At 40.9% G+C, this 11,521-nt stretch overlaps 1 protein-coding gene across 1 annotated transcript; it reads right to left on the bottom strand.

Moving 5' to 3' along the window:
- Positions 1-10,494: 10,494 nt before the first annotated feature.
- LOC140859947 (uncharacterized) lies at positions 10,495-10,989 on the bottom strand. The gene is made up of 2 exons (XM_073262595.1): positions 10,879-10,989; positions 10,495-10,779 (listed from the first exon to the last, which is right to left on the bottom strand). Exons 1-2 carry the CDS (start codon positions 10,987-10,989, stop codon positions 10,495-10,497), a joined length of 396 nt encoding a protein of 131 aa, XP_073118696.1.
- Positions 10,990-11,521: the final 532 nt, after the last annotated feature.

Here is an 11,521-nt window from a genome sequence, read left to right on the forward strand (position 1 = left end):
ACTGTAAGGCCCTGATTTTATTATAATTGAGTTTAATCAAGATAATCAGAATTTTTAGTGATTGAGGATCGTATTGATATTCGCAGGGGATCATTTTGCAAACTTGGAGATATAAAGGACTGAAATGCAAAAATTGGATTTTGTATAATATCTTAAGGCAACTTGCCTCACCATCACATCAAATCATTTCCCTCCTTCCCCTTCTCTTCTCCTTTTTGTACGTAATGCGGGAAGCCATGGGAGATGACATTTCGAGCTTCTTTTCCATTTGATTCGCTCGATCCGATTATTAGATTTGAATTCCGAGTTGAGATTCACGATCACCGCAACGAGAGGTTCATTTAGACGCATGTTTTGCTACGATCTCTTGAACTTCGATTTTGTTGAGTTGTCAGAATTTGATAATATTGAAGTATGTCGTTCTTGAGCTAGTATAGATCGTGTATTCGAAGTAGGTTTGGAAAAAGAACAAATTTTGGATTTTATATGATTTTTGAGGCATTAATTCGAGAATGGGGTCTTGGTTTTGTTGGATTTTTGATTGATTGGTTAGTTGAGAAGTTGATATGAGTTGATTGGAGTTGTTTATTGTTATTGGAGATTTTTGGTTTGACCGGTTATAGCCGTTATGCCATTGAAATCGAGTTTTGGATTATCGTTTGTTTGTTCGGTTCATTTCCGGGTTTGTTTGAGTAGTTGGATTGACACCGAATCCGTATGATCTTCATTTTCAGATTTTGGATTGGAGTTTCGGGTTTGAATCGAACTTGGTAGTTGAATCGAATCGAGAGTTGAAGACGGTATATTGATTGAATTTCTTTGTTTTGAATTGTTGTGATTCGATTGATTATTTATTTGAGTTCGTTGTTATTTTCATATTTGAATCCTCGACGGACTCAAAAGGTAAAAGATGACTTTGAATTGAATGGGGTTGAATACTCGAGTTCGATTGATTCTCGAGCCCCGAAAATCACATACTGCATGTTATTTGCTTATATGAACTTGATTGATTATTTTATTTGCACTTGCATTCATATTGAGCCGAATATTCGATTCGTTTTGAAATAGACGGTTTAGGGAGTTATATTGAAGTGGTCTTGGATTTCGAGATTTTCCAAGTGCCAGAATACTTCTTATAGTTGCTCTAAAGTCTAGGGGTTGAGTTGAACGACTTGCAACCCGAATGGGTGTGTCGGTGAGTTGTTGTGAAGACTTGGCCCCGGGATCCCAACCGAATACCGATTGATACTTCGATTATCTGACTTGATAGTCCCGAGCTTTGAAGCCATGCATGCATACATTCACTTTCTTTTGAGTTATTGATGATTGTTACATTTCGATATGAGATGTTTAACCGATATTGTATGCCTGTCTCTTTTACTTAGAAATTATATTTCTAACCGGTTTATCCGGCTGTTGTCTTTGTTTGTATGTGTACTTGGCAACAGGAGCATCAGGAGCTGGAACTAGTCGTTTGGGTTAGCTCGGGGTGAGATTATAGAAGTGAGACTTCGTGTGTCGTAGGATTGCTTTTGGACTTGTATTTTATTTTGTTTAGTCGAACGATTACTACCATCGAACTTGTATTGTTAAACATCGTTCGGTTGGTGTTTCGAGTGCCTTATTTCATGTTTAAGCTATGATTGGAACCTTGGTTGTTTAGATTATCATTTTAAGCTTGTAGAGTCAATATTTTCTTGCCCAGGATTCAGCAACCCGAGGACTACGCGCGGGCACGCGTCCATGTCGCGTGGGCGTGCTTGGCTGGCCGAGGATTATGCGCGGGCGCGCGACTTGACGAGCGGGCGCGCCTCATTGTGCAGAAATTTTGGTTTTCTGCCCGAGGGCTATGCGTGGGCGCGCGGGCGCGCATGGTGGCCGAGGGGCATGCACGGGCGCGCGTGAGTTTCTTTAAAAAAAAAAATTTTGATTCGTTTTTACGCGGCTCATCGTGTTTGATTTTGTTTAATTATTCGAGAATAGAAGATTAGAAACGGGGTATCACATTATGTGGTATCATAGAGATAAGATTTTTGGAGTCGAACTAGAGTGAGCGGGGTTGATTGAGTCCGCATGAATTGAACTCTCGCATGTGATTGATTTATTTAAATGGTTATTTTTAAATAAGTGCGAGCATGCTTTATTGATTCTTGAATTAATTGAATTACATGAGTTGTGTTTTAATTTATAAAGCATGAATTACGTGATATATATTTGTCCTTGTGTTATTATCTGTTCTCGTATATCATTGAGATTCATGAGTACTCAGAGCAGAGTTTTGGACACCGAGGTTATGAGATTGAGAATAAGTTTGAGATATTGTGTCCTAACCCTTGATATCAGATGGCACCTCGACGATCTTTGAGAAGGAATCAACCACCTTTGACTCCTCCTTCTACTGAGAATCCGCCGCCGGTGATAACTCCACAAAACGATTAGGATAGTACAAGAGTGGATCAGTTTGATGCAACCGTGACCCCGATGGAGACTCTTTTGAAGAGATTCTGATCTTTTCAACCGCCTACTTTAACGGGTACCGAGAACTCCATTGCTTGTGAAAGTTGGTTAGATAAAATGGATGAGCTCTTTGATTCCCTCGACTATACCGATGACCGCAGAATCAGGTTAGTCAGTCATCAGTTGCAGGGTGTTGCTAAGAATTGGTGGACCACAACCAAGAGAGCAAATGAGAATCGAGGTACCACCATCACTTGGAATCTGTTCAAGACTGAATTCTACAAGCGTTTCTTTCCTGTCTCGTATCGAAAGTAAAAGGGCGCCGAATTTGCGAATCTGAAACAAGGGAACTTGAGAATTGAGGACTATGTGAGTAAATTTGACAGGCTCTTGAGGTTTGCACCTCATGTTGCAGATAACGAGGAAGCCAAGGCCGACCATTTCATCAATGGCTTGAACCCTGAGATATTTACCTTGGTCAATACCGGAAGACCCAACAACTTCGCAGATGCCATGGATCAGGCAAAAGGAGCCGAAGCCGGATTCTTGATGCAACGAGGTAATCAGGTAACTCCTCAGCACCAATAGAGATCTTTTCAGAACCAGCCTGTTCAGTTTCAGCCTCAACAGTCTCAGTATCAGTACCAACCTTCTCAGCAGTCGAATCAGCCTCAGAGGTTTGAGGGAGGCAACAGTGGCAGAAACAGGCGAGATCAGTATCGGCCGAAGGGGAAGAATTTCAAGAAGTCTTGTAATAGTTCATCGAGTTCCAGTAACTCTAGACAGTTCAGTTCTGGGCAGAGTTCAGGGTTTTCTGGAGCTTCGTGCAGCAAGTGTGGAGGACATAATCCCAATGATCAGTGTCGAGGCGTGTTTGGTAGTTGCAACATCTGCCAGCAACCGGGTCACTTTGCTAGAGTCTGTCCTCAGCGAGGAACCGATAGAGCTCAGAGCGGTAGTTCTTCTCAACCTCCAGCTCAGCCCGAGAGATCAGCTTCTGCAGTCCATTCCTTTTAGCCTTAGCAACAAAATCGTCAGGGAGGTAACCAGAACCAGAACCAACCTCCTCGACAGCAGGCGAGGGTGTTTGCCTTGACAGAGGATCAAGCCAATGCAGCCCCGAATGATGTGATAGCAGGTAACTGTTCGATTTTTGGTTATCCTGCATTTGTGTTGATTGATACGGGTGCTTCTCACTGCTTTATTTCTGAAAGATTTGTCGTGATGCATGATTTATTTGTTGAGCCATTATCTGATGTTGTTTCTATTACTTCACCTTTGGGTGTAGGAATTGTTTCGCTGAGAATGGTCCGAAATTGTGTAATAGAATCCGAAGGGAATTCGATTAAGGTTGACTGCATCGTACTTGGATTATCTGATTTAGCTGTATTGTCGGGATTGATGCTCTGACCAAGTATAGTGCGACAGTAGATTGCTTTCAGAAAGTGGTTCGATTCAGACCTGAGATGGCAGACGATTGGAAGTTTTTCGGTAAGGGTTTTCGATCCAAAATTCCGTTAATTTTTGTGTTATCCATGTCTCGTTTGCTACAGAAAGGAGCAGACGGATTCTTGATTTATGCAATGGATGTTCAGAGGTCTAGTCTTGAGTTGTCTGAGATACCGATTGTTAGCGAGTTTCATGATGTTTTTCCAGATGAGATTCCTGGTTTACCGCCTATTCGAGACATCGAATTTAGCATTGAACTTGCACCAGGTACTCAGCCTATTTCGAAAGCACCTTACCGTATGGCTCCGTTAGAGTTGAAAGAGTTGAAGGAACAGTTAGAAGATTTGATTGCCAAGGGATACATCCGACCTAGCGTATCGCCTTGGGGTGCACCAGTACTTTTTGTGAGGAAGAAAGACGGTTCTATGCGATTTTGCATCGACTACCGTCAGTTGAATCAAGCGACGTCAAGAATAAGTATCCTCTACCAAGAATCCACGATCTTTTTGATCAACTGCAAGGTTTTTCAGTGTATTCGAAGATAGATCTACGATCAGGGTATAATCAGCTGAGAGTTCGCGATGAGGATGTGCCGAAGACAGCTTACAGAACCAGATATGGGCATTTCGAATTCATAGTCATGCTGTTTGGTTTGACCAATGCTCCAGCAGTTTTTATGGATCTGATGAATCGTATCTTTCAGCGGTATCTAGATGAGTTCTTCATCATCTTCATCGACGACATTCTGATCTATTCGAAGAACCGTTTTGATCATGCCGAGCAATTGAGGATTGTATTGCAGACCTTGCGAGCCAAACAATTGTATGCTAAGCTATCAAAGTGCGAGTTCTGGTTGGACCGAGTTGTTTTTCTAGGCCACATTGTATCAGGAGATGGAATATCTGTGGACCCCAGTAAGATCGAGGCAGTTATGAATTGGCAGAGACCGACATCAGTACCAAAAATCCGAAGCTTCATGGGTTTAGCGGGGTATTATCGCCAATTACTCAATTGACCGAGAAGAATGCACCGTTTGTTTGGTCCGAGCAGTGTGAGGCTAGTTTCATTGAGCTGAAGAAGAGATTGACCAGCGCTCCGATCTTGTCTATTCCATCAGATACTGGAGGTTTCTCTGTGTACTGCGATGCTTCTCACCGTGGTCTCGGGTGTATTCTTATGTAGAGGAAGCACGTCATAGCTTATGCTTCGAGGCAGCTGAAGCCTCACTAGACTCGCTATCCAATCCACGATCTCGAGCTAGTTGCAATCGTGTTTGCTATGAATACTTGGCGCCATTACCTTTATGGTGAGTCATTTGAGATATTTTCTGACCACAAGAGCCTGAAATACTTGTTTTCTCAGTCCGAGCTGAATATGAGGCAAAGGAGATGGATGGATTTGCTTAAGGACTTCGACTGCGAGATCAAGTATTATCGTGGAAAGTCGAATGCAGCTGCAGACGCTCTTAGCCGAAAGATTTGTTCTTTCTCTCTTTCTACGATTGGTGTCTCTCGTTTGATTGAAGACTGTTGTACGTCTGGTTTGGAGTTTGAGACCGATAGGAGATCCATCAGAGTTTTTGCGATTCAGGCCGAGCAGAGTTGTTTCCGTTTATCACAGAGGCACAGAGATCAGATTCGAGTATTCAGAGTTCGATAGAGAGGGTCAGATCAGGTCACCAGTTAGAGTTTCAGGTCAAGGATGACGTTCTGTTCGTGAATAGCCGTATTTTTGTGCCCGATGTTTCTGAATTGAGATAGCGTATTCTTCGAGAGGCGCATTGTAGTTGGTTCAGTGTTCATCTTGGAAGCCGGAAGATGTATAATGACTTGAAGACTCAATTCTGGTGGAAGCAGTTGAAAGGAGACGTCACGAGGTTTGTATCCCGTTGTCTGAATTGTCAACAGGTGAAAGCTGAGAGGAAGAAGCCCGGAGGATTATTGCACAGTTTGCCTGTCCCGGAATTGAAATGGGATCATATCTCAATGGATTTTGTCACGAAGCTACCGCGTTCAGTCAGAGGTTGTAATGCGATTTGGGTAGTGATTGACTGGATGACGAAATCTGCTTGTTTCATTCCTTACCGTATGACATACCGTCACGATCAGATGGCCGAGTTGTATGTCAGAGAGGTTGTGAGATTGCACGGCGTGCCGAAGTCGATAGTATCAGATAGAGATCCGAGGTTCACTTCTCACTTTTGGCACAGTCTACAGGAGGCCTTGGGTACACGTTTGCACTTGAGCACAATGTATCACCCTCAGACCGACGGTCAGTCTGAGCGTACGATCCAGACTTTGGAGGATATGCTTCGGGCTATAGTGCTTGATTTTGGCTCAGGTTGGCAAAATTCCTTGCCTCTAGTGGAGTTTTCGTACAATAATAGCTTCCAGGCGAGCATTGTAATGGCACCTGTTGAAGCTTTGTACGGGAAGAAGTGCAGATCTCCGTTATTTTGGGATAAGATTTCAGAATCACCTGAGTTGGGTCCAGATATGATTCGCGATATGACAGAGCAGGTGAAGTTGATCCGAGTCAGAATGAAGACAACCCAAGATCGACAGGCCAAGTATGCGAATGTAAGATGCAGACCACTGTGTTTTGATCAGGGAGACCATGTGTTTTTGAAGATTTCTCCGTTCCGAGGTACTATCAGATTTGGAAAGAGAGGGAAGTTGTCGCCGAGGTTCATTGGCCCATATGAGATTCTGGAGAAGATAGGCGATCTTGCCTATAGGATTGCTCTTCCTCCATCTCTTTCAGGTATCCACGATGTGTTTCACGTCTCGATGTTGCGGAAATATCATCCGGATCCGTCCCATATTCTTCAGTCAGACGAGGCCGAACTTGATGAGACTCTGAGTTACTTCGAGCGAACGATTCAGATTCTTGACAGAAAAGAGAAGCAGCTCAGAAACAAGTCGATTCCGTTGGTGAAGATACAGTAGAGTCGTCACGGAGTTGAATAAGCGACTTGGGAGACCGAATCCGATATGAGGCAGCGATTTCCAGAGTTATTCGATTAAGGAGAGTTCGTCTTCAGTTTGTTTCGTTCTTGTTCAGTCTGTGATCTGTCAGATTTCGAGGACGAAATAGAATCTTAGAGGGGGAGAATTGTAATGCCTCGATTTTATTATAATTGAGTTTAATCAAGATAATCAGAATTTTTAGTGATTGAGGATCGTATTGATATTCGCAGGGGATCATTTTGCAAACTTGGAGAAATAAAGGACTGAAATGCAAAAATTGGATTTTGTATAATATCTTAAGGCAACTTGCCTCACCATCACATCAAATCATTTCCCTCCTTCCCCTTCTCCTCTCCTTTTCGTACGTACTGTGGGAAGCCATGGGAGACGACATTTCGAGCTTCTTTTCCGTTTGATTCGCTCGATCCGACCGTTTTATTTGAATTCCGAGTTGAGATTCACGATCATCGCAACGAGGGCTTCATTTAGACGTAAGTTTTTCTACGATCTCTTGAACTTCGATTTTGTTGAGTTTTCAGAATTTGATAATATTGGAGTATGTCGTTCTTGAGCTAGTATAGATCGTGTATTCGAAGTCGGTTTGAAAAAAAAATGAATTTTGGATTTTATATGATTTTTGAGGCATTAATTCGAGAATGGGGTCTTGGTTTTGGTTGGATTTTTGATTGATTGGTTAGTTGAGAAGTTGATATGAGTTGATTGGAGTTGTTTATTGTTACTGGAGATTTTTGGTTTGACCGGTTATAGCCGTTATGCCGTCGAAATCGAGTTTTGGATTATCGTTTGTTTGTTCGGTTCATTTCCGGGTTTGTTTGAGTAGTTGGATTGAAACCGAATCCGTATGATCTTCATTTTCAGATTTTGGATTGGAGTTTTGGGTTTGAATCGAACTTGGTAGTTGAATCGAATCGAGAGTTGAAGACGGTATATTGATTGAATTTCTTTGTTTTGAATTGTTGTGATTCGATTGATTATTTATTTGAGTTCGTTGTTATTTTCTGATTTGAATCTTCGACGGACTCGAAAGGTAAAATATGACTTTGAATTGAATGGGGTTGAATACTCGAGTTCGATTGATTCTCGAGCCCCGAAAATCACATACTGCATGTTATTTGCTTTTATGAACTTGATTGATTATTTTATTTGCACTTGCATTCATATTGAAGTGGTCTTGGATTTCGAGATTTTCCAAGTGCCAGAATACTTCTTATAATTGCTCTAAAGTCTAGGGGTTGAGTTGAACGACTTCCACCCCGAATGGGTGTGTCGGTGAGTTGTTGTGAAGACTTGGCCCCGGGATCCCAACCGAATACCGATTGATACTTCGATTATCTGACTTGATAGTCCCGAGCTTTTAAGTCATGCATACATTCACTTTCTTTTGAGTTATTGATGATTGTTACATTTCGATATGAGATATTTAACCGATATTGTATGCCTGTCTCTTTTACTTAGAAATTATATTTCTAACCGGTTTATCTGGCTGTTGTCTTTGTTTGTATGTGTACTTAGAAACAGGAGCATCAGGAGCTGGAACTAGTCGTTTGGGTTAGCTCGGGGTGAGATGATAGAAGTGAGACTTAATGGGTCATAGGGTTGCTTTTGGACTTGTATTTTATTTTGTTTAGTCGAACGATTACTACCGTCGAACTTGTATTGTTAAACATCGTTCTGTTGGTGTTTCGAGCGCCTTATCATTTTGAGCTTGTAGAGTCAATATTTTCTTGCCCAGGATTCAGCAACCCAAGGACTACGCGCGTGCGTGCGTCCATGTCGCGCGGGCGCGCTTGGATGGCCGAGGAGTATGCGCGGGCGCGCCTCATTGTGCAGAAATTTTGGTTTTCTGCCCGAAGGCTATGAGCGGGCGCACGAGTTTTACCGCGCGGCCGCGCATGGTGGCCGAGAGGCATGCGCGGGCGCGCGTGAGTTTCTTTAAAAAAAATAAAAAATTTGATTTGTTTTTCGCGGCTCATCGTGTTTGATTTTGTTTAATTATTCGAGTATAGAAGATTAGAAACGGGGTCTCACAGCTACCCTCGTCGACTTTGGCCAGCTCCTGCCCCATCTGTTGTCATGCACACATACAAAACAAGACAATAGCCGGAAACATCCGGTGAGAATACAATCTCAGTATAATCAACATATATACACGTTAACTAAAAGCATATCGACTCTAAACATTTCAACTCGAGAATAGAGTAAACGCATATATAAAGCATTGATTCCTATCACACTCATTTCCATCAAGATTTATATACGATCTTGACATGGATATCCATCTATTGTTGTCTCATCAGACTCGAAAATAAGATCGCCTCAGACCTTGGCATAAGAATCAATTCATATCTCATATCATATCATATCAAATAAAGATCTACTACCTGAAATGGATCGAAAATATCAATAAGATAAACACAACAATAAACAAGTATGTGGTTTTTGCAGAATAACTCAAGAAGCATCATTCTTGAGTATTAAATTACTGACTCTCGATCTTGTCTTATACCTTCTTATTTTGTCAATTTTGAACGCTTCAAATCTGAAATATATTATCAAAACATTCATATCAAACTTCATCCAATACTATCATTCCAAAATCTAGTCACAACATCATTAGATCCTCAACCAAAATGACTTCAAACCTTGATCACTTCTTCTTCGGTTCGAATTCAAAGTTCTTGAGTCGTTACCCTTCAATACTAATCTGAAATTGAAGAATACATATGCTACAACATCAACAACAACTCAAAGATTATCTCAGCTCAATCATAGGCTATCAAAACGGCCTCAAATTATAAACCGACGGCGTAGCGATTGAAAATTGGTAACCAAAACGATATCGAATTCAATATATATCAATCCTCATACACATAGAAGAAATATATCATCAATAATCAGCATAATCATAGATGAGAATTTTGAAATGCATGCTGAATATCATATCAATCACAAACGATATTCGTTCTTCGATCCGGTTTCAATATAACGATGCATATAAGCTCAAGAATACATATCCATGCTCAAAATCTTATATCTCCCAACATAATTTTCGAACACATGAATCATAAAGAAGCTTACATCAAATCGAAGCTTGTCTCAAGAGGATCGCAGCGCTATGTCCGGAATTGAAATCTGATAACAGGATAAAAAGATATGAAGATTTGAAAACTCAATCCAAGAAGAAAATGAGGTCTCGGTCTTCATTTCTGAATTTCTGAATGAAGTAGTCTACTTACATATGAAGATGGATGACTAATCAATTCAGATTTGGATAAATTCAGGCCAAATTGAATTTTAGTCCCTCAATTCTTCAATATTTACAATTTTATCCTCGGCCTTTGTTTAAATTCAATTTCAATCCTAAATAATTTAAGAATATTAGAATTTAAATCTAAACTCTAAAAATTCTCAAATGAAATAATCCTTGATTAAAATTAAATAATTTCGCATTAAATCAAATAATCTCAGGCCATACATTTCTCCCCCACTAAGGCATGAGTTCGTCCTCGAATTCATAAGCAATCTGTACGCACATAAGATAAAGAAATAACAAAAATACTGAATAAGACTCACATCAGTGGAATAGATAGGGAAATCTCTATCTCATATCGTCTTCAGTTTCCCATGTCGCTTCTTCAAATCCATGTCGACTCAATAGAATCTTCACGAATGGAATGGTTTTGTTTCGGAGTTGTTTTTCCTTTCGATCGAGAATCTGAATCGGATTCTCGAAATAGCTAAGAGTTTCATCCAGTTCTGCTTCATACACTTGGATAATATGAGATAAATCAGGCTGATATTTCCTCAGCATCGAAACATGGAATACATCGTGAATACTAGATAAAGCTGGAGGCAATGCAAGTCGATAAGCTAGATCGCCTATCTTCTCCAAAATCTCATACAGTTCAATAAAACGTGGTGACAATTTCCCTCTCTTTCCAAATCAAATAGTACCCCTGAAAGTTGAAATCTTCAGGAATACTCTGTCTCCCTGCTCAAAACTCAAAGGTCGACGTCTCACGTTCGCATACTTTTCCTGTCTGTCTTGAGCTGTTTTCATTCGCTTCTGAATAAGTTTCACTTTGTCAGTCATCTCTCTAATCATATCAGGACCAATCAACTATACTTCTGTCACATCATCCCAGTACAACGGTGATCTGCACTTCCTACCATACAATGCTTGGAATGGAGTCATCTCAATACTAGTCTGATAACTATTGTTGCAAGAGAACTCCATGAGTGGTAACAAATCTTGCCAGTTTGTACTCAGATCAAGTACTACAGCTCTTAGCATATCCTCAAGAGTTTGAATCATTTGTTTTGACTTTTCGTCAGTTTTAGGATGATAAGCAGTAATCAAGTTCAAACGAGTACCTAGAGCTTTTTGCAAATTGTGCCAGAAATGAGAAGTGAATCGAGGGTCACGATCACACACAATAGATTTAGGCACTCCATGCAGTCTTACCACTTCCTTGACATATAAATCTGCCATTTGATCATGTCGATATGTCATTCGGTATGGAATAAAACAAGCTGATTTCGTCAACCTGTCAATGATCACCCAAATCGCATCACAAACGCGGGATGAACGTGGCAACTTCGTCACAAAGTCCATAGAAATATGA

This window comes from Henckelia pumila, chromosome 1, assembly GCF_033568475.1.
Source record: "Henckelia pumila isolate YLH828 chromosome 1, ASM3356847v2, whole genome shotgun sequence".
Classification (NCBI taxonomy): domain Eukaryota; kingdom Viridiplantae; phylum Streptophyta; class Magnoliopsida; order Lamiales; family Gesneriaceae; genus Henckelia; species Henckelia pumila.

Coding starts and splice junctions, on each gene's coding strand:
- LOC140859947 (XM_073262595.1), bottom strand. CDS start 10,989: ATGACTGACAAAGTGAAACTTATTCAGAAGCGAATGAAAACAGCTCAA. Junction 10,780..10,878: donor GTTTTGAGCAGGGAGACAGA/GTATTCCTGAAG, acceptor ATTTTGGAGAAG/ATAGGCGATCTAGCTTATCG.